Source organism: Hyla sarda, chromosome 8 (assembly GCF_029499605.1).
Source record: "Hyla sarda isolate aHylSar1 chromosome 8, aHylSar1.hap1, whole genome shotgun sequence".
Taxonomy (NCBI): Eukaryota; Metazoa; Chordata; class Amphibia; order Anura; family Hylidae; genus Hyla; species Hyla sarda.
The window spans coordinates 26,391,855-26,416,792 of NC_079196.1; the positions used below are offsets into that span (position 1 = coordinate 26,391,855).

General features: G+C 39.9%; 1 protein-coding gene across 7 annotated transcripts in view; it reads right to left on the reverse strand.

Moving 5' to 3' along the window:
* LRP1B (LDL receptor related protein 1B) overlaps positions 1-24,938 on the reverse strand; it is a 1,569,499-nt gene that overhangs the window by 733,514 nt on the left and 811,047 nt on the right. For all 7 annotated transcript variants that reach the window (XM_056534716.1, XM_056534714.1, XM_056534720.1 and 4 more), the window contains 2 exons: positions 21,882-22,118; positions 11,244-11,424 (listed from right to left, as the gene is read on the reverse strand). In XM_056534716.1, coding sequence (XP_056390691.1) covers positions 11,244-11,424; positions 21,882-22,118 — 418 coding nt within the window. The remainder of the gene's footprint in view (positions 1-11,243; positions 11,425-21,881; positions 22,119-24,938) is intronic.

Consider the following 24,938-nt stretch of genomic DNA (forward strand, 5'->3'; position numbering starts at 1 on the left):
CAGTATTGGTGTACAGATGTGTCCTTATAACCCCTCCAGGATGAAGGGTGTATGGGTATGCCCTTGCATTCTGGTACGTTAGGACCGAGGGTGAACCTGTACGCCAGGACCCATGGTTAATGCTGGGCATCGCTGATCGGGCCAATGCCCGGCAATAACCCTTTAGATGCCATGATCAAATTTGTTTGCAGCATCTAAAGTGCAGGGTTAACAGTGTCAGATAGCTCAGGGCAGCTGATGGGGATATCCAAGGTGAAATTGCAGGTCCATATCATCTGAGTGGACAGAGTGGACTAAAAAAAAAAAAGTAAAAAAAAAAGTAAATTAAAGTGAATTGACCCCTTCCCTAATAAAAAAAGAAAAAGTTTGAATAACCTCTTTTTCCCATTTTTTTAATGAAATAATGTAAATGTCCAAACTAATAAAATATAAGTTTAGTTAAACCACATTATTGACGGTGTACATGTAAAAAACCACCAGGTCCAAAACTGTGCATTTTTGATCACTTCATATACCATAAAAAAACTAAAGCGATCAAAAAGTCCCATAAAAATAAAAATGGTACCAATAAAAACTACAGATCACGGCGCAAAAAATGAGCCCTTGTGGAAGCCACCTTCCTCCATTATAGTCCACCATGTGTGATGCTGTATACTTAAATCAACCGGTGCCATAAAGTTAAACTGATTTATAAATTACTTCTATTTAAAAATCTTAATCCTTCCAGTACATATCAGCTGCTGTGTACTACAGAGAAAGTTATTTTCTTTTTTTAATTTCCTTTCTGTCTGGCCACATTGCTCTCTGCTTACGCCTCTGTTCATGTCAGGAACTGTCCAGGGCAGCAAAGGTTTGCTATGGGGATTTTCTCCTGCTCTGGACAGTTCATAAAATGGACAGAGGTGTCAGTAGAGAGCACTGGGGACAGAGAGAAAATAAATAAAAAAAAGAAAAGAATTTCCTTTGTAGTATACAGCTGCTAATAAGTACTTTAAGGACTAAGATTTTTAAATAGAAGTAATTTACAAATCTGTTTAACTTTCTGGCCTAAGTTGATTTAAAATTTTCCACAGTGGAGTTCCCCTTTAATTTGGTATCAAGTTGAAGAGAACTTATACAAGGAGAACCCTGTTCATTTAGTGCTCTAAGCCTACTGTATTTCAGAGAAAACCACCAGAGATTGACAGGTTGATAAGATTCTCCTGATATTGCCCCTTCCCTTTTCAGCTGAAAGTTATACATTTATATATCTCTATGTTAGGGTATTAGTAGTTTACAGATTTTCTGCATAGAACTGCTGAAAGGGGTATTCCGGTGGCAAAACATTTTTTTTAATGAACTGGTGGCAGAAAGTTTAATGAACTGGTGTCAGATTTGTAAATTACTTCGATTAAAGAAATCTTAATCCTTCCAGTACTTATTAGCAGCTGTATATTACAGAGGAAATTCTTTTTTTTCTTGATTTCTTTTCTGTCTGTCTACAGTGCTCTCTACTGACACTTCTATCCGTGTCTGGAACTGTCCAGAGCAGGATAGGTTTGCTATGGGGATTGTCTCCTCCTCTGGACAGTTCCTAAAATGGACAGAGGTGTCAGCAGAGAGCACTGTGGACAGACAGTAAAGAAAATAATTTCCTCTGTAGTATACAGCTGCTAATAAGTACGTTAAGGATTAAGATTTTTTAATAGAAGTAATTTACAAATCTGCTTAACTTTCTGGCACCAGCTGATTTAAAAAAATAAATAAATGCTTTTCACAGGAGTACCCCTTTACTCTTCTAGTCGATTTACTCTACATAAATCAATATAGCGTATGTATTTTCTCCAGCCTGAATAAAGATCCGTCGGCATGTGTGATGTGACTCCATATATCCTGCAGCTCCTGACATAAACACCGGGAGCTGACAGTATTATACACGACAAGTGATTTAGGAATGAAGTTTGGCCTCCATGAACCACTGGCATTTATACTCAACAGGCAAACTACCAAGAGAAAGATTTATAGATGGTAAATAAGCATTATCCCATCAGGATAAAATGCTCAACATTGTTGCTGACACTTTTATAAGCAATATCTCACCGGCATCTTGACCTAATTTCCAGCTGTCAATCACGGCGCCTTGTTTGCTATCTATATAATCAACGGAGATCGATTTGGCAGATTATATGCACCATGGCTTATTGGCAGGAACTAAATGAGCACTTTAATGGGAACGTTCCATAGGCTGGGGTGAATGATCGATACGCAGCCTGCTGGCATAAAATATGGTAAATGATGTGTATATAAGGACACGGAGTGGTATCCTGGGGGCAATCAGCTATTTATTGTCTTGTGTTTGGAGATGTTGATTATACTATAAAGTATGGGTGATGCTCTGCTACAAGCTGGTGACAGGATAGAAATGCTCCATCTCCATGCACTTGCCTCCAAGCCCTGCAATAAATCTGAATAGACCTACATTACATTACGGGGAAGCGGCAATCACTCTGATCTACACATCACTTGTCTAATAGCAATACAGACAACCTTTTATGCCTGGGTCAATATCCTCCCATCAAGGGCAAGAAACACAATAAATCAATGTGAGTCCTAAACATTTATATGACTTGTTAAGGGACAATTAGGTTTTCTCTTTTCGCTGGTTCATTATAGTGGCTTTCACACAATTATGGTCGTGACTGAAGGGCGCTTAGTGTGTTACGACCCGTTACAGGCAGGTTTTTATTGTTTTTCCTGTTGTTAGTCTCTGTATACATCATTAACAATAACACTGTGTCTGTAAAGCCTTGCCATGTGTCCTATTGGAGATAAATCGGTTAACCATAACATTAAAACCACCAAGTCTTATATTGTATATTACACAGCCACACAGCCCTCATACAACACAACCTGCGATATCCTGTTTGTCCCTGGACTTTTTTTTTCTTCATATTTAAAGTTTTATTATAATAAACAGGGAGGGGTTAAAGGAAAGGAAACAAGGGGAAGATGGGAACGTACAAAGCATATACAAAATGTCATAGACATTGCATACAATAAAAAAGAGATGGTACAATATTCTGTTGGAAAAGCACCAACATGTCCATCAATAATACGGTGTTTATGAATAATAAAATCAAGAAAATAACATATCAAAACGATACCAAGGCAATGAGAGATTTTGTGACTAGTAACCAAACTTCCTAGCAGCTCTAGTACTAACCACTACATACCAGGAACATCCCAAAGGGCGGTCATTCTGGAGATGCTCGGAACCCAGTCCTCTAGATTTCACAACTTGGCTCTTGTCAAAGTCTATCATACTCTTATTATTGTCCATTTTCCTGCTTTCAACGCATTATCTGCAAGAACTAACCATTCACTTGCTCTTCTGTGTATCCCACCTTTTGACAGGCGCCATTGTCACAAGATAATCAATGTTATTCTCTTCACCTGTCAGTGGGATTATGGATGATATGGATTGCTACTCCATCCATGGAACTGTTGACGATAGCTAAAAGCTACAGTTGTACTCAAGTATCATTGGAAGACCATTAGACAATAAATAGAGCGGCAGAGTTTAAATTCAACCACTGCTCCATTCAGATGGGAGTTTCTAGAGTCCTATTTCCAAGATTTCAGAGGGTCTCAGTGGTGGGACCCCTCTCAATCATACCATTATTATTTACGTATGGATAGGATATAGGTCTTAAAGGTGGCACAACCTTTTTAACTAAATTCAAGGAAAGTTAAGGGTGACCACATCTGTACAGCCACCATTCAAGTCAGGTGGGTAACTACAGGGGGTACTAAAGCTGCAGTTGTCCCCATGCCATGGTGCCTGAGGGCTGCACTATTATAACTTATACATGATACTTGGGTGTGTTCAATTTTAGACATTGGTCCTTTAAAGGGATACTTTGCCCCTAGACAGCTTATCCTCTATCCAAAGGATAGGGGATAAGATGTCTGATTGCAGGATTCCCGCCACTGGGGATCACCGTGCTGCCCCCAGCATTCTTTTAGGAGGCTCGCCAGATCACAGCCGCGCCCCCTCAATGCAAGTCTATGGGAGGGGGCATGACTTGCAGTTAGGGGGCGAGGCTGTTTGTCACAAGCCTCCGCCTTGTTTTGCCAGTCATTCGGCATGGAGTAAAGTTTGCTCCGTGCCCCAGATTTCTGGGTTGCCGCAGCCGAGATCATGGGGGTCTTCAGCGGCGGGATCCCCACGATCAGACACCTTATCCCCTATGGATAGGGGATAAGATGTCCAAGGGCAGAGTACCCCTTTAAGATACACCTCTGATACCAGCCTTTATGAAGGGATAGTACTGTATACATGGATTCACTATTATAATGTAAAATAATTTTTCTTATTTCAAGAACCAGACTTATTTTTTGTGCATTCATAGATTCATTCTCCTTTTAGATGATCTCAAATGTAATAAACACAAAAAAAAAAGAATCTCGCCAAAACTCAAAGTTCTAGCACAGCGGTGACTGGCTCCAGGCTCGTTCACATTGAGCATGGTGTGCATCATTCTCCTGACAAGTCTGTGGTTTGATACTGTAAATCTCATATTGCTTACAGCGTCAGATGTCATCAGATTTACAGGGAGGAACTCAGAAAAGACAATTGTGATTTTTGCAAAGATCAGGAATAAAACCGTAAGTCTAAGCTTTACCTGAACTCAACTGAAGCAGGTAACAAAATGTACGAGCTGTCCTGGGGTTGAGTGGGGCTAAGCACGTGTTTCAGCTTACTTTTTATTACAAGATTTATCTCTTTTTTGTTCTCACTGAGTTTTTACTTTGCCTTTTCCCTTAGAGTTAAATAAATAACATGAGCGAAAATGGAAATGTAGTTCAAACTATGGAGGATTATCAAGTTATTTTTTATCTTGCACATTTGTATCAGGTGTTCTTACTGCTGGGGTTACAATATTTGTAAAAATTCTGTCTAAAATGACCATAAAAGTATAGAACTAAAGGTGTAGTCTGGTCTAAAAGAAATTAAAAAGGATGACCCAGGCCTAAAATGCTCTAGTCCTACAGCTGTGAGTTTTGCTCAAGTGTAATGCTATTGTATTTACCGTATTTATCGGGGTATAACACGAACCGCCTATAACACACACCCTAATTTTTCCAAGGAAATTTGTGTGAAAAAGGTTTTTAAATGAGGGTGCGTGCAAGTGCGTGTATACCCCGATACATTTTCTGTACACTGACGAGTGACATTGCATTGAGGACGTCACCCGTCAGCACGCAGAGTACAGCGACAGCACCGGACGCTGCAAGTGCGCGCCAACAGGTTAATATGAAAGCCAAGGATGGGAACCAGGTGGTGGTGGGGAGGCCTCTTGCCCCGCAGAAGCTGCTGCAGTTACATAATTTAAATGTACGTCCCGGTGCCTTAAGTACCACTGCACCTGGACGTATATTTACCTCCTGCATCATTAAGGGGTTAATGGGTTTTCTAATTTAAAGTAAATTTTTATTGAGAAATATTGAGGTGTTTATGAATATTTAGTCGAAAACCCATTAACCTCTTAACGACGCAGGACGTAAATGTACGTCCTGGTGCGGTGGTACTTAACGCACCACGACATACATTTATGTCCTGTACATACACGGCAGGTCCCGGCTGCTAGGGACCCGCCGGTAATGGCGGACATGAGCAATCGCACTTAAGTCCACAATTAATAGTGTTGAGCGGCATAGGCCATATTCGAATTTGCGAATATTCACGAATATATGGACGAATATTCGTCATAAATTTGCGAATATTCGCATATTCGTAATATTCTCGTTTTATTTTCGCATATGTGAAAATTTGCGAATGCAAAAATTAACATATGCGAAAATTTGCATATACGAAATTAGCATAAGGGAAAATTTGCATATGCAAAAATTTGCATATACAAATTTTCGCATATGTGAAAATTCGCACACCAGTCTCACACAGTAGTATTAGAGCCTTCTTTACACCACAAACGCTGGAAGCAGAGAGGGATGATCACTGTGATGTGTACTGTGATAAAAAAAAAAGAATATTTGTAATTACAAATATATAGTGCTATATTCGCGAATAGAGCAACACTAGCAATTAACCCCTTAGATGCCGTGATCAATACAGATCTTAAGATGGATGATCGGATCGCCCGCAGCTCTGCCGCGGGGATCCGATCATACATAATGGTGGACGGAGGTGCCATCACCTGCCTCTGGCCATCTCCTGGGGTCTTCTACTCTGGTCTGAGATTGAGCAGACCAGAACAGAAGATGCATAGCACTGAACAGTATTAGCAGTCAAGTGATTGCTATAAATAGTCCTCTATGGGGTCATAAAAAGTGTAAAAAAAAATAAAATAAAAAAAAGAAAGTTAAAAAAAAAGGTAAAACATTTGAAAAATTCCCTCCCCCAATAAAAATGTTAAATGTTAAAAATGCACACAATGTAAACTAAATCTACCACATTTATAAGTCTGATGAGTTCACTTGGGTAAACCCAAATCCCACAATTTAATCATAGGACCAGATGACATGATTAAACACCACACCCAATCTCTGGGAGGAGCCAATAGTTTCGGCTGACAAGCCCCTTCCATAGGCTTGAATGGAGGGGGTGTGTTGTGACCTCACGAGGGGCTTGGTCAAGACATCATGATCACGGTCTCCGTCTCCGAGCGTTTTGAAAATAATGTTCAGAATGCTGGAGCATTGGAGTACCACTTTAAGAAGAATTTAGTCCATTACCTAGTATACACTCAGTCACTGATTTATATATTCAGGTTACATCCCAGAGTATATAAGTTAAGAAACACTAAACTTTCCGAGATCTCTCCCGCCAAAATCACTGTATTTGCTGAAGATGATATTTCTAACTCTTTTTTTTTTCATTTTTTCTTTAATCATTGTCACAGCATGCCCTAATATTCAGTCAAAGAGATCGTAATATGCAGAACACCTGAGATTATGCTGCAGAACATTAGAATTTGATAAAACATTCTTTATTTAAGAAGAAAATTATAATATGACTACATGACTGCCCCTGAGGAGATAGTAATAAAAATGTATAACTCAAAACCAAGTACAGTAGTCCCTCAAGTTACTATATTAATTGGTTCTGAGACGACCATTGTATGTTGAAACCATTGTATGTTGAGACCATAACTCTATGGAAACCTGGTAATTGGTTCTGAAGCCCCAAAATGTCATCTAAAAATAGGAAAAAGTGAGGATTAAAGAAAAATAAGTAGATAACTAATACAGATAAAGCAAATCCTTACATATAAAGGTAAGAATGATCTGCTGGGAGCTGTAAATCACTGTCTATTTCAGTGTTTCCCAACGAGGATGCCTCCAGCTGTTGCAAAACTACAACTTCCAGCATGCCCGGACAGCCGAAGGCTGTCCAGGCATGCTGGGAGTTGTAGTTTTGCAACAGCTGGAGGCATCCTCGTTGGGAAACACTGGTCTATGTAGAGGACAGGAGCTTCTTCGGGGTCCGGTACAGTACACAATGTCCCAAAAAAGTAAAATGGAGCCACCCTCACCTGGTGTCCAAAGGAGCAGCCAATCGTGGTTTAAAGTAGTACAGAACATGTAATACCTTCTTGTACTGTAGGGGGCGCTACCAGACAACCAGTCAGTGCATACACTTTAGGAATACAGGGGTTTTACTAGTGAATGTCCATTCTGATTCGTCGGTTCTTCCAGCCATTGACACGTTTCGCAGATTCTATAGCATTGTATGTTGAGTCTGGTTTCAAGTTACAATGGTCCAGAAAAGACCATTGTATGTTGAGGCCATTGTAAGTTGAGGGATCACTGTAATGTAGCCCAGAATTAAACAGCATAAAATACAGAAAAGCAAATAAAAATCAGGACTAATATAAGCTAATGGTGTAAGGTCAATACTTAAAGGGTACCTCTCATCTAAAAAAAATTTTGATATATTATAGATTAATGTATGCAGAATAACTTTACAATTGCATGTTATTAAAAAATATGCTTCTTTCTATTTAATTTTCCCCTTTGAAGAAATGACCACTAGGGGTCTCCCTACCAGTCCTGGCAGCAAGCATTTCAGACTCATGCTGGAGTCCTAAACACTACGAGCTGCCAGTCTGCTTTGTTCACAAAGGAGAACACTCAGAGCTGCCAGCCTGCTTTGTTCACAGCCTGTTTGGCTGTGAACAAAGCAGGCTGGCAGCTCTGAGTGTTTAGGACTCCAGCATGAGTCAGAAATGCTTGCTGACAGGACTGATCGGGAAAAATACAATAGAAAGAAGCATATTTTACATTAACATGCTATTGGAAAGTTATTCAACATTCATTAATCTAAAATATATCAAAAGTTTATTTGATGAGAGGTACCCTTTAATGGTTGATTTTAAATTTAGGAAGATTTTTACAAACTTTATCTAGTCTAGAGAAAGATCTATACTGACCCGTGTCCCATAAAATAGTATCAGCCTACAGAAAATATATGGGTTCATTTAGAGTTGTCTAGTACAATACGGCCACACAAGTAATAAAGGGTAAACTATTAGACTTCTATAAAAGGTTCCAATGTTTTCCAAAATTTTCTTTAAAAAGTATGTTGGATTTATTTAATTTATTTATTTATTCATGGCTTATAAAGTGCATCATAGGCTATTATTAGAGAATAGGGTAGAAGTTCTTGTGTATGCCTTGTGCTTACCTGTAATAGCTGTTGTGGCAAGCATGAGTTGTGACTCATATGGAATATAAATAGATAAACTCACTGACTAAAATCCCTTGATTATGCTGCCTACATTTTCCATGTATCATCTGGCTGAGGATGTGGTGTTTGATTACTGCACCCAATCTTCTAAAGTGGCTAGTGCCGGAGTTCAGCTAAGTGAACTCATTAGATTTATGAGTAAGTTTGGGGTCAGTTCACACCACATATAGTTTTGATGTGTTTTCTTGTTCAAAGTGTGTGTGTTTAGAGAAATATTGTCATTAGGTGAAAGTGATTTGACCTATAATCACAATTAAGGTGTTTTATGAAGATCTGAAGGTTGTGTTCACATGATAAACCTTCACTGCATTTGGGCTGGGAGTTGTAGTTTTCCAACACCTGGAGGGCTACAGGTTGAAGACCACTTATCTTGGGAAAGGCAAGAAAAAGAAAATCCTAAGGGTCTGTTCACACCTTGGAGTTCCTACAGAATTTCTGTGCACGGAGTTGCGCTCTGGAATTCTGCGGTGGGAACTTTTGCATTGGTGGAAATTGCGCTGTTGAAATTGTTCTGCTGAAAGAATGAACATGTGACATGCCAACTGCACTGGTGTCAATGTTGATGGTGCAGGGCCGGGTGGTTCTATGGCCGGAGGATTTTGTGGGTGGGCACCAGATGGAGTCCATAGTGTAAACATACCCTTATGGAGGCAGACACCAATTGCTTCATGATAGAGAAAAATGTCTTCCTTATTCCATATATGTCAATTAGAAAAAATCTCTGGATCAATGTCCTACCTACAAAAATCTAGTATTACAGGGGTTATCCAAGAATTGAAAAACAGACCTAATTTCTTTCAAAGACCGCTTCCTGTCTGCCCCCAGGTTGTGTTTGGTATTACAACTTGGCTCCATTCACTTCAATGGAACTGAGCTGCAGAACCACACCCAACCTGGAGACAGGCATGGAGCGGTATTTGAAAGAAATCACCTCTGTTTTTTTTTTTATTGCTGGATAAAACCTTTAACCATAACTTAAAATATAAAAAAAAAAAATGATGATCTTGACATTTATAGTCACATGAATGGGAACATTGCATTTCTATAATAGATAAAATAACTCAATCTATGACCAATTGGATCAACATTACTTTGTTGACATTTTTCCCATTCGTTTAATTCCTCCTCTTCCAATGGAAATTAAATCTTCCGACGTCTAATTCCCCTGAAATTTTGACACATTTAATTCCTGGAAATCTGTCACTTCCGATGTGAAATATCGAATGAATTTACTATCTGAATAGCCGGGTAGTAAATGAGTTTGATGAAGCATCTGACAGGTAAGTAATTGCTACACGTTTAGTGAATGACATAAATGATGAAGCCGGCATGTAGGGGTGGATAAGATATTTTATAAATAAGGAATTCAGATCTATCAGCCACTGAGTCAAATCCAATTAAAGGGGTTATCCACCATAGGGTGATTTTAGTACTTACCTGCCAGACAGTAATGGACATGCTTAGGAAGGATCTTGTTGTTGTCTTGGGGCTAAATGGCTATGTTGTGATTCCAGTATAACGCTGCTGATTTCTTTTTGTGAAATGACTATTTCCTGTTGGAGTCCCCTCTCTTCAACTACAAGTCCTAGAATTCCTTGTTTGTAAGTGTGAGGTCCCTTTACTCCCTCCCACACATCAGCCATCCCACTCATTGAAGCACAGTTGTGCTGCCTTCCATGCTTTGTTGTGAACTAGAGATGAGCGAATTTACAGTAAATTGGATTCGTCACAAACTTCTCGGCTTGGCAGTTGATGACTTATCCGGCATAAATTAGTTCAGCTTTCAGGTGCTCCGGTGGGCTGGAAAAGGTGGATATGGTCCTAGGAAAGAGTCTCCTAGGACTGCATCCACCTTTTCAAGCCCACAGGAGCACCTGAAAGCTGAACTATTTTATGCAGGATAAGTCATCAACTGCCGAGCCGAGAAATTCATGACAAATCGAATTTACTGTAAATTTGCTCATCTCTATTGTGAACAATAGACCAGTGTTTTCTAACCAGGGTGCCTCCAGCTGCTGCAAAACTACAATTCCCTGCGGAATAATCTCCTTCCTACCCAGCGGTCACTTCACCTACTGAAGCAGTCAGGCTCCTTTGAACACCTGACTAGTGATGTAATGTCTCGGGCCGCACTGCAACCTGGGAAAACCTTAGATGACACTCATTTTGTATGCTGTCAAAAATAAATATTGGGGCAAAGATCACCTAAGAATAGCGAAACCACCATCAAACACAGGAACAGGCACTATATCATGAACTACACTAAGTTTACAGCCACTATGGCATAGTCAAATAAAAAATATCCTGGAACAACCCTTTAAATCAGTGGACTCAAATTGTGGCCATCCAGATGTTGCAGAACTTCAACTCCCAGCATGCCCGGACAGCCAATGGCTGTCCGGGCATGCTGGGAGTTGAAGTTTTGCAACATCTGGAGGGCCACATTCTAAGTCCCCAGAATTAAATACCCCAATGTAAATGACAAAGCTCGTACCCATTGTTAGGATCCACCACGATTCCTCTGGGATGTGACATGTCTCCCTCCAATAAAGTTTTCCTGCTCTGCGACGCCTTCTCCAGCCGAGCAACGTTGATAGTTTTCTTGTGTCCATCGTTTGTCCAGTAGAGATTATTCCCAATCCAGTCCACCGCTATTCCTTCCACATTGTCAAGATCTGTTTTAACACAATAACCCACAAGGAAATAAATTTGCCATCCGACTCTATTTGGATTGATGCCTTCACTCTAGCTTTACATAACAGTTTCCAGAATAGTCATGTATGAAACATTGTAAACAGGTTCGGACAAAGAGAGGAGTTGTCCTCTGGAAATGATTAGTCCACAACAATATCAGTGAAATACCATTCTTATCACGATTGCCATACGTCATTATTGGGTTAACATGGCCGTTGTGCTCTGGTAATAAGAGCTCTGTTGGACAGTCTGTTAGAAGGACAGAAGTTGAGGGGAGAACAAAATATTTGGTCTTTTTTCTCCACTCAACTAAAGGGGTTAAAGGGGTACTACCGTGCTGACAACTTATCCGATATCTAAAGGATAGGGGATAAGTTGCCTGATTGCGCGGGGTCCCGCCGCTGGGGACCCCCGCAATCTCGCACGCAGCACCCCGCTCTCATCAGGCCCCGGAGCGAACATTGCTCCGGGTCTGATGACTAGACATGTGCGTAACCCAAAATTTTGTTTTTTTTTCGTTTTGTTCGTTTTCGTTTCTTAAAAATTTTCAGTTCCGTGAATATTCGGAATGCTGTGCATTCGTGATATTCGGTTTTTGGATGCATCCGCGAAAATTTCTTTAGTTTTCGAATGCATTCGTTAATAACATCGAATGCATTCGTTAATTAGGATCTTTTGTTATATCTGTAAAATTCGTTAAATTTAGCATTCATTACTAAACGAAATGCACATTAGTTTCACTTGCTGATCCTCTTTTGTAATAAATAGCAGGTGTTACCTTAGGATTCTTGTTGTGTTCACATTTTTTTTGCAGTTTTCTCTGTTTAGGAAGGCAAGTTTTCCTCAGGTAAACCCAATGAAAAAAATCTAATTCATGCCTTACATTCGGTTTACTGATAACGAATGCATTTGTTAACTGTATATTCGTATTCTTTTTCGGAAATATTTGATTTTTTTTTTCGTGCATTTGGATTGTAACAAACACCCGAAAACTGGAAAATTCGTTAAGTTTAGTATTCATTCCGAAACGAATTGCACATGTCTACTGATGACTGCCGATCACGGGGTCGGAGTATCGTGATGTCACGGCTCCGCCCCCATGTGACGTCACCCTCCGCCCCCTCAATGTTAGTCTATGACAGGGGACGAGACAGCTGTCTCGCCCCTGCCATAGACTTGCATTGAGGGGGCGGGGAGTGAAGTCACATGGGGGCGGAGCTGTGATGTCACGATCACCGACCCCGTCATCAGACCTGGAGCGGATGTTCGCTCTGATGAGAGCGGGGTGCTGCGTGCGAGATCGTGGGGGTCTTTAGATAGGGGATAAGTTGTCAGCTCGGTAGTACCCCTTTAATAATCTACGTTCGAAAATACTGGACAACTGAGAGACCCCATTCAAGTCAATGGGATCAGTCAGGACTGGTGTCAGTTGTTCTTCAACCTATTTACAATCTGTTTGCCGCAAGAAGAAAAAAAAAGAGCTGAACGAATCATAAACAATTTGGAGCACAGCGTCCGCGTTAAAGGGATACTCTGGTGGAATTTTTTATTTTTTTTTTCAAATCAACTAGTGCCAGAGTTAAACAGATTTATAAATTAAAGTTAAACAAGGTTGTACAGGTTTGTAAATTACTTCTATTATACAATTTAATCCTTACAGTACTTATCAGCTGCTGTATGCTCCAGAGAGAGTTTTTTTGTTCTTTTCTGTCTGACCACAGTGCTCTCTGCTGACACCTCTGTCCATGTCAGGAACTGTACAGAGCAGGATAGGTTTGCTATGGGGATTTGCTTCTGCTCTGGCCAGTTCCTGACATGGACGGAGGTATCAGCAGAGAGCATTGTGGTCAGACAGAAAGGAAATTCAAAAAGAAAATAACTTCCTCTGGAGCATAAAGCACCCCTTTACCCCTTTAACTTAGCCTGAGCTGACTGTAAGTCTATAGGAAAGTGACACAATGTAAGTCTATGTGTCTGTGCATACAATGGCCCTGATTTACTAAGAGTGGAGTGTAGTTTTATTTGTGTCTTTATTTTCCCAACAGATATTTTTTCACGGTATTTACTTATTTTCCCTACGTTTTGCACTTTTCCCAACATTTTTCTTTTTTAACACATGCTTTGATCTGTCGGGTTTTCCTCAGCTCAAATCCACCACATTTTCTGTGGAAACCTCAGTAAATATATGGGGGGGGGGGGGGGTTCAAAAATGTTTGGGGCCACGCCCCCTTTAAAATGACCATGCCAAATTTCTCCGCCGTCTCAACCCTTTTTGGTTTTTTTTCACAACCCGACAAAATAGGTTAGGTTTACAATAGTAAATCAGGGCCAATATGTAAAAATATGGAACATTTTTTTACATCTGCATAAATAAGTGACATGTTGGCTTAAAGACAAATGAGAGAGGGAGTCAGCTTCTCCTAATCCGAGCGCCCGGCAGTCTCCACAAACAGTATGTAGGAAAGAAGGCAGGAGCCAGCGCTGTGAGTCTTCAGAATGTATTCGAGGTAAAAGCAAGGAACAGGATAGTTACACATATCGGCACACCGGGAGGATAGTGACGCGTTTCAGGTCACGAGACCCTCCGTCAGACAGATACAAGGTGAGAAAGACACATCTTTTTGTATGGTGATTCACAGGTGCGGCTTGGGTGTCATCTGAGAAAACTCCCATTAACCCTCAATGAGCCGGACATTGTGAATTGCACCTAACAATACATACAAAGGTATGAAAACAACATAACATGATACATAGAAATAAAAAACATTTCATAAATGTTTGATTAATAGAAATGAAAGAAAAACAACAATAGAAAATATATAGAAACAAAGGTGTGGGGAAACCCTTAATCGTAATATAGAATAATGTCTGATCTTAAAATGTCGCGATTACGAAGGCTTTTAACCCGATCTCCACCTGGCTTCTTCTTGTGTACCAGTTCTATGCCATGAAAAGAAAAGAAACTTTGGATGTTCTGTCTAGTGTATTCACACATTGCGATTCAGACACCAGCAGTGAATCCCAATCTTTGTTACTGACTATAGATCGAGCCCGATCTATAGTCCACCAAGGATACCGTCTGTCTCTCAGTCTAGAACTAACCTTTATAGATTCAGAACTGAATGAGTGGAAGAACAATTTTGTTTAGCTCTTGTAAACTCTCCTACAGGAACAGATTTTATAGTATATTGAGGATGACAGGATTCAGCTCTTAACAAGGTATTACCAGCACTGGGTTTTCTGTATATACAGGTATGTATCTTATTATTGTCTGCAGAAAGAAAAATGTCTAAAAACGGGACCTCTTTTTCATGCCAGGAAAAGGTAAAAAACTAATTGTGAAAATTGTTGTTCACATAGTCAATGAAACTGTGTACGCGGTCCTGTGTGGATGACCAGATGATAATGACGTCATCCACAAATCGCCCGTACCAAACAATGTCTGAAAAAAAAGGGTTATCCTCACAAAAAGTGTATTGAAGTTCCCACCAGAAAACATATAAGTTTGCTGCAGAGCGAGAGGACTTCCGTTTTTTGTATGAAAAATTGATCCTCAAACATAAAAAAAATGATGTGATAAAATGTACAGATAATGCATATGGCAGAGATGAATACAAAGATTCAATATCCATTGTGAGCCAGGAATAGGAACTTGTCCATTCAAGCTGGCTGACAATGGATAGTAAATGTTGGGTGTCCTTGATATAGCTAGGGCATCATGGTACCAGGGGCTGAAGAATAGAATCCACCCACTCACACAAATGTTCATTTAAAGAGCCGATGCCCGCCTCATAGGGGTTGGGAATCGGCCCTTGTGAACCTTTGGGAGTGAGTGGAAAACCGGGGTGACAGGATTAGATGCTAGAATGTAGTCATATTGTTTCTGAGAAATGACCCCCCCATATGTAGTCCTGTATTCAGAAGTTGAGTGAGATCCTTGGTGAACATCACCGTAGGATCAGACTTCAAGCAACTGTATGTACTGGTATCACCTAAAAGGGTTCTATTCAGCTGACAATAAAGTGACCTATTCATACATATCACTGCCCCCCCCCCCCCCTGATCTGCTGCCCGAATAACCTGTCCTCCTCAACATACTATGAAATCAGTTCCTGTAGGAGAGTTTACAAGAGCTAAATGAAATTGTTCTTCCACTTTAACTAGTGGTTAGTTCTAGACTGAGAGACAGACGGTATCCTTGGTAGACTATAGATCGGGCTCGATCTATAGTCAGTAACAAAGATAGGGATTCACTGCTGGTGTCTAAATCGCAATGTGTGAATACACTGAACAGAACATCCAAAGTTTCGTTTGTCACCACCTTCAGCAATGAATACCATCAAGTTACCCACATTATTAAAAAATATCTTCCTATTTTACATCAAGCATGGATGTAATTTTTCTTCCCGAAGGGCCCCCACTTTAGGCAATTTGTTATCTCCTAGCATGTTACCTAATCAGTCCTCACGTTCTGATACCTGGCTTAAGGTCAAGGGATTTTATCCCTGTGGCAATTCAAGATGTGTGGTTTGCAGATTTGCCCATAAGTGCACGTTCACACCAGGGTTTTCTGACCAACACACATTGCCAATAAAGTCCTTCATTAATTGCCAGACACCATTCGTGGTATACAGAATTATTTGTAGAACATGCCAGCTTTCTTATATAGGGAGCACTAAACGTCCACTTAAAGGGGTACTCTGGTGGTTGATTTTTTTGACTATATGGCATCTTCTTTGCAAGTTTAGTTTTTTTGCAATATACATGTGTTATATGTTTTGGCAGCGTGTATGTGTTTTTCTTACCTGTTTGTTGGGCAGGAAGTTCTGTAGTTCAGAGGGTTTTCTTTTACTGTTGTCCACAGTTCTGAGTCTGTTGTGGACAAGATGTCACAGCGTTGTTTTTTTTTTTTCTCTGTCTGTATGAGAAAAATAAGCCACGCCCCCTCATCTCATCCAGCTGAGTACACAGCTCCTCACCTCCCCTCCCCCCTGCTCTGTATTCTGAGGACGCAGGTCTGCACAGGAGAAGGAACACAGAGAAGATAAGTGTTGTCTGAAGGGGAGGATGAGAAGGTGCACGGGCTGGGGATGTATGGACTGCAGGGGAATAAATCTCATACTGGGAATGATCTCTATATGTGAAGGGGGAGGGGAGACTCCTGAATGACACATGCTGGGAGTTGTAGTCCCTGTTGTGTGTATGCATGCTAGTGTTTACAAACCAGTGTGCCTCCAGCTGTTGCAAAACTACAACTCCCAGCATTCCCTGACAGACTTTGGGCATGCTGGGAGTTGTAGATTTGCAACAGCTGGAGACACACTGGTTGGGAAACACTGTTCTAGCCTATTCAGCATACACATCATGTTACACCAGTGTTTCCCAACCAGTGTGCCTCCAGATGTTGCAAAACTACAACTCCCAGTATGCCCAAAGGCTGTCAGGGCATGCTGGGAGTTGTAGTTTTGCAACACCTGGAGGCACCCTGGTTGGGAAACACTGGTGTATGCCCTACAGAGGTGTGGTGAACTACAACCCCCAGGAGACTACAGAGGCAGCATGTTGGTGTTATACCACAGACTGAAGACTCATGAATGACACATGCTGGGAGTTGTAGTCCCTTTTGTGTGTGTATGCCAGTGTATCCCAACCAAGGCTGATTATATTAGTGTGCTGTGTATAAGGGGGCTGACCCGGGAAAATAGTAGGATGGGTAAAGGGCGGAACAAACAAACAAAAAAAAAAAGGAGCCGCCCCAAACCAGCAAGGCATGTGGCATGCTGGGATTTGTAGTTTTCAGCACAGCAAGAAACAGGAAATAGAAGCAAAGATAGGAAAACAAAGTGGGGGATAAAAAGACAACAAAGGACAGAAATAGAGTAGGCTAAACAACAAGAATAGAAATGAAACAAAACAAATAGGGTAAGTCAAAAATGGAAAAACACGTTGACCACCGGAGTACCCCTTTAAACTTAGGATCCAAGAACATGTCAGAAGTATTTTAAATCCCCACCAGGTGAACATTTCCAGCGCATCAAAACATTTTCGAGATCAACACAATGTCGATGTCCCACTTTTCGTTTCATGGCATAGAACTGGTACACAAGCAGAAGCCAGGTGGAGATCAGATTAAAAGCCTTTGTAATCGAGAATTTTTTTGGGATATATAACATACATAGTTATCAGCCACATGGTCTGAACTTAAGATCAGACATTATTCTATATTACGATTAAGGGTTGCCCCACACCTTTGTTTCTATACATTTTTTTTGCTGAAATTAGAGTTTTTTCAGATTTTTGGTAATCAAACATTTATGAAATGTTTTTTATTTCTATGCATCATGTTATGTTGTTTCCATACCTTTGTATCTATTGTTAGGTGCAATTCACAATGTCCGGTTCATTGAGGGTTAATGGGAGTTTTCTCTGCTGACACACAAGCCGCACCTGTGAATCACCATACAAAAAGGTGTGTCTTTCTCACCTTGTATCTGTCTGACAAAGGGTCACGTGACCTGAAACGCGTCACTATCCTCCCTGTGTGTCGGTATGTGTAACTATCCTGTTCCTTGCTTTTACCTTGAATAAATTCTGAAGACTCACAGCGCTGGCTCCTGCCTTCTTTCAGACATGTTGGCTTAGGCAAAGTTCACACGACCATTATTGCTGAAACATGAAGGCCCAATTTTGCTAACACATTTTTACAAATACCCACACATAAAAAAATGAGTTCAAAAACTACCTTTTTATTACAAGATTCTGCAACATCTTATGATATTAATTGTTATAGATAAGTGACATGTGACATAAGGCACTTATGTCTTGAGTGGTGTACCCCCTCATCATTTCTGGATTTCCTTGAAGTTTATCTAATCTAGTATTTATTTATTTATACAAGATATATTTTAATTGTTTCAATAAATATGCAATAAAAAAAAAAGGAAAGGTGGTTTTTGAATTCATTTTTTTTGGTGTAGATAGTTGGATAGAGTTCCCATTTTCATGAATATGGTGTATAGAAGCACCATGTCGTCAGGATGACAATAAGGAAAAATAGAAAGATGTGTTTATTTGAATTCATATGTTTGACATTGTTACAAATGAAATACACCTGAAAAAACACTGTGTAGACCTAGCCTAATGCTTTAAAGGGGTGCTTAGACATCTTATCCCCTATCCAAAGGATCGCTATCACGGCCCCTCCCGTAGGCTTGCATTGAGGGGCGGTGCGTGACGTCACATGGGGGCGGAGGCGTGACATCACATGCCGCCGACTGTGTGGTCGGTGGTAATCAGACCCGGAGCGAACACGCTCCGGGGACTGATTACAAACGGGGTGCCGCGTGCAAGATCCCGGTGGTCCCCAGCAGCGGGACTCCCGCGATCAGGCATCTTATCCTCTATCCTTTGGATAGGGGATAATATATCTAAGCACCGGAGTACCCCTTTAACTCAAATAAAGTCAATTAAATGCAATATACCATATATTCCTCTAATGCCATTTCAAGAAACTTTCTTAAAAAACTTAAGGGGCACCATGATAGATTGAGAGTTAGAGTCCTACATTTTGGAGACTGGTGAAGGTCTTAGTGCTGACTAATACATTCCTCTGACTACAAGCTTCAATAACATTGCATAGGATTTACTTGACAAATGACAAATTAATGATGTTTATCTTATTATTGAGAACATTTCAATTCCAGATTTCAAAGCACAGTAGTTATAATGGGAACAAAAGGTCTATTCTGTTCTTTACAGTTATGTCAGGTTCATTTACTCCTGACAGCTCCGACACATCTAGTCTTGATGTGTACTTTTGTTATGTTTGTTTTTTTTATTTTTTATTTCAATGTAACAACTTTTAATTCACTAAAAGCAGAGTGATTGCTTCATCATAAACACATCTGACAGGTATTGTAATATCCACAAAGACTATCACCCATACCTGTAATTAGCTGCTAAGCACAACAGACCATTATACCACATTACAATATAGAAAACAAAAACAGAGCAATAAGTATATTATTTAGCAATCACTCAGAATGTTTATCCTACATTTCTGGTCGATAGCGTCAATTTGTTAGACTTAAGCTAAACTTTTCAATCATTTAACCCCTTTGTTGCTGCTTTACAAGAGAAGGTCTTTACGGTTCTTGTGTCAGGATCGGTTGATCTTTTTAATACTGCGGTGAAATACACAGTATACATTTAAACAAAGTAAGAAATACACTGTATACTTCTGTGTGCAGTAAGCTACTAAGCTGCTCCAAATAGTGGCAGCAAGCAGCAAAAAATGTCATTGAACTATGGTTGTGTGAGAGAAAGCGATGGATTTGGAGCTCCAAAAATGAAACACTGAGCTTTGACCCATATGAATATAGGGGGAGATTTGTCAAAACCCGTCCAGAGGAAAAGCTGCCCAGTTGCCCATAGCAACCAATCAACTTGCTTCTTTAATTTTTAACAAGGCCTCTGCAAAATGAAAGAAGCGATCTGATTGGTTGCTATGGGCAACTGGGCTACGTTTCTTCTGGACAGGTTTTGGTAAATCGCCGCCATAATGTATATATTGCTGGGAAATAAATTTGCAAACAGAAATTTGATGCAACCAAGTCATCAAAAGTCAATGGCAACCACCATACAACCAAGTCATCATAAGTTAATAGGAACCATGCAACCAAGTCATTAGAGATGAGTGAAGTTACAGTAATTCAATTCGTCACGAACCTTGCGGCTCGGCAGTTGCTGACTTTATCCTGCATAAATTGATTCAGCTTTCAGGTCCTCCAGTGGGCTGGAGACTCTCTCCTGGGACTGTATCCACCTTTTCCAGCCCACTGGAGCACCTGAAAGCTGAACTAATTTATGCAGGCTAAAGTCAGCAACTGCTGAGCCGAGAAGTTTGTGACGAATAGAATTACTGTAAATTCGCTCATCTCTACACAAGTCATCATAAGTAAATAGGAACCATGCAACCAAGTCATCATAATTCAATGGGAACCATACAATCAAGTCATCATTAGTCAATGGGAACCATGCAACCAAGTCATAACAGGTCAAAAGAAACAAAGTCATTATTAGTCAATGGGAACCATGCAACCAAGTCATCATTAGTTAACGGGAACCATGCAATCAAGTCATCATAATTAAATAGGAACCATGCCACCAAGTCATCATAATTCAATGGGAACCAAACAACCAAGTCATAATAGGTCAATAGAAACAAGGTCATCATTAGTCAATGGGAATCATGCAACAAAGTCATTATTAGTCAATGGGAACCATGCAACCAAGTCATCATTAGTTAATGGGAACCATGCAATCAAGTCATCATAATTAAATAGGAACCATGCCACCAAGTCATCATAATTCAATGGGAACCAAACAACCAAGTCATAATAGGTCAATAGAAACAAGGTCATCATTAGTCAATGGGAATCATGCAACCAAGTGATCATTAGTCAACGGGGACAATTTCACAATGGACCTGTCATAGCTGTCATAACTCTAATATTAAAGGGGTATTCCGGGCAAAAACATTGTATCCCCCATCTAAAGGATAGGGGATAAGATGCCTAATTGCGGGGGGGGGGGGGGGGGGGCTGATGAGACCCCCTGCGATCTCCCTGCAGCACCCGCATTCTATGAGGGTGCTGAATCCCCAGTTTCAGAAACCTCAGGGTTTCTGGGACTGGGGATGTGACGTCACGCCACGCCCCCTCCCTTAATGTCTATGGGAGGGGGCATGATGGCCGTCACGCTCCCTCCCATAGATAGGGGATAAAATGTTTTTGCCCGGAATACCCCTTTAATGAAAGCCATGATACAAGTGGGCACAGGGCCTTACACTACAAAATTGTGTTTTCTTTGTCTTTGTATAACTTCATGACTTTCTGGATTACAGGTTTGACAGCCATCAAACACATCTGCCTCAGGCTACACTGTTTCTGCAGTGCACCATTTCAGAGTAGTGAGCCATGAAAGGTGCATACAGGGACTCCTACCCTTACTTAATACCGCTGCCTTCACTATGGCCAGCACTACATCTGTATGTAAGATTACCTTTACCATTGTTTACTGTGTGACTGGTTGATAAAACCAATCATAAAACTGTATTAATTGTGTACTATATGATATAGTAATTAAAATAAATAAATAATAATAATAATAATAATGTATGCATTTAATTTGTATAATAAAATAATGTAACTAATTTAATAATATGTAGTAAGAATTAGAGTAAAATCTGCTAGTTTTCAGATCATGATAAACTAAGATAACTTATTAAAGGCTGAAAAGAATATTGACAGCGACTCATGGAATAATTTTTCCTAAAGTTATCGTTATTATGAGACACAGCACTAACCATCATGGACAATGACAAAATACCAACACGACCCGGGGGCTTTTTACCCAAACCTTGACCTCAGTCACTTACCATCTTTAAGGATAGTTTCTCTCCCTGTCCCGTCAATCTTCTGTCGGCCAATGAGAAAGCTGGTGGTGTCCGCAAAATATATATAGTTGGATTCTGCATGATAATCCAAAGCACGAGGGTTGACTAAATTTTCTATAGGAGTCATATATTCATCAGACACTCTGGTGTTGAGGTCCATCCCCCTGATTATTCCCGGACGACCTTTCCCATAAAATAGGAACAATTCATTCTTAGGTTCTGTAAAAAAAGAAACAAAAGTTTTATTTGAAAGATAAAAATTATATTTCAATGGATTAACCACTATAAGGCTGGTGTCGCACACAGCATTTTTTGGTGCAGATTTGGTTCCAGTATTGAGGTGGGAGCTGGGAGGAGAAGTATAAGGTCATTCCTTTATATTCCTCTTTACTTTTGAATTAACCCCTGGTATTGGCTCAAAAACATCTACAAAAATCTGTGTTTAAAACTACCCTATTATGTGACAATCCCCAGTAAAAAAAAAAAATGGTTACAGGTTGTCCTGATGTAAGGACCTCAGTAATCCACTACAGTCTATGGCAGTGGTCTCAAACTGTGGCCCTCCAGATGCTGCAAAACCTTAACTCCCAGCATGCCCAGACAGCCGTTGGCCATAGTTTGAGATCACTGATTTAAAGACTACATCCAGTGATGATCAGGTGGCAGAAAAACAGTTAAAAATTGCCTGACAACTTCTGAGCCTTAAACTTGTGATATGGAGATGGATTTGGCAGAGGTCCCATAGACTTGCACTGTGCTTCCGAGATAGTCTTGACATTACACTGTCACTATTGAGATCAATGAGCTTTCTGTATATTTCATGGATGGTCTGGTCTTAAGTTGGGAACAACCTCTTTATTAATTTAGAATTCTCTAATAGAATATAAGACAACTTATCTGTTTATTGTAAACTAAATAAATACATTTATTCTTAGATATTAAATATTTTTTTTTTAATTAATTTAAATTCTCCACTCACCGAAAACATGACGGATCCTATATGATAACTTTGCATCAAGTGTAAAATCGATGATTTTGCGTTGCAGACATTTAATTTAACAACTCATTAGATTTTAGCTTTGATGTCATCTATGATTAAATACTACATTCATTAAGCGCACGGATGTAAACAGGAGCGCTCTGCGCTAGAAAATGATACAAGGCAGTTTTATATTTACAAAGCAGTTAAATCCACATTAGATCGCCTAAAGGCATCCCGCTTCCTACACTTGTAATTAGTATTTAGCCATTTCATTCCACCCTACATAGGTTGCCAGCTATCACCACGTCACCTGGAACCAAAGTCTACAACTACTGTGTCGTTTTTAAGAACCTACTATTAACTCCTACACAGTCTCAAGCTCATGACAGATTAGGAATGGGAATATTTTTTAGAGCCATCTTGTGAAATACAGGAAATTTACAAAAAATGTATAAATAAATAAAATAATAATAATAATAATTATATATATATATATATATATATATATATATATATATATACATACATACAAATGCAAGGTAAGCAGCACAACCTCAGATATATAGCTGAAATAATCAGGGGTGCAAGCAATGACTGTGGTCCCAGTTGCAGACCGTGTCCATCGATAAGTACTCCAAAGAAGTCGCAGCACACCCAGGTAGCATATGGTGCAAAATAAGTGAGCTTTTATTGGCCCATGTTATGACATAACATGGGCCAATAAAAACTCACTTATTTTGCACCATATGCTACCTGGGTGTGCTGCGGCTTCTTTGGAGTACATATATATATTTTTTTTCCCAGAGAGAGATTAAGCAAATGCAAAAAAATGAGAGAGGTGTAGTTGTATCCTGCAATACTATAGACTACAAACTATAACATAAGTTAAAGAGGTATTCCGGGCAAAAACTTCTTATCCCCTATCCCCAGCAGTGGGCCCCCCGTGATCAGACATCTTATCCCCTATCCTTTGGACCCTTTAAAGCCTGAACCCAAAAATTTTTTTTGTGACCAGTCTGTTTTAGTAAATACTTGTATTCTTTGTGTAATAACAATTCTGGAACATTTTTTCTTATTGCTCTGCCTTTTTGTCGTTTCCCGTTCTCCTGTTATTCGTATTAGAAATATACTACCAATCTGGTCTATTTTAACCTTTTTGACACGTTGGCACCATGACTACCTACCTTTCCTCTTAGTTAGTTGTTAGGCTAGTTGCTTTTTGTTAGTGATTTGTGCTCGATACCTGGTCAGCTTTATAGTTATATCTCTTGTCACGTCCAAATACGTGTGTATCCTGATGATGTTAAAGGGGTACTCAACCCCCAGACATTATATCCCCTATCAAAAGTATAGGGGATAAGATGTCTGAAGCGTCAGCTACTGGCCTATAATGGCATTCAATTATTTTGGACTATATTATTGACACAGCATTTATATGCATGTATATATTGTTCTAATTCCCAGGAACAATATAAGTGAGTAGTTGAAATTTGGCATCTCCAACATAGTCTTCCTGACCTCTGCTATTGATTGAGAGTTGGGAGACCATTAGATGATTTTCAGGTTCTGCCGTAATTATTGGGCTCAGTCAAAGCTTCTGTAATGTGTACAGACACCTTAAATCATAAATTATTACATTTAATTTACATTATAACATTTAAATCTGTGGTCTCAAACTGTGGCTCTCCAGATGTTGCAAAACTTCAACTCCCAGCATGCCCAGACAGCTGTTAACTGTCTGGGCATGCTGGGAGTTGAAGATTTGCAACATCTGGAGGGCCACAGTTTGAGACCACTGATTTAAAGACTACATCCAGTAATGATAAGGTGGCAGGCAAACTGTTAAAAAATGCCTGGCAACTTCTAAGCCTTACACTTGTGATATGGAGACAGATTTGGCAGAGGTCCCATAGACTTGCATTGTACTTCTGGGAACACATATCCAGATTGTGATAGTCTTGGGATCAGAAGTTGCCAGTGAGTCTTAAACAAATAACCTGGCAATGGATCATCACTTGATATACACTTTTACTGACTATGCAAAGGAAGACACAAGA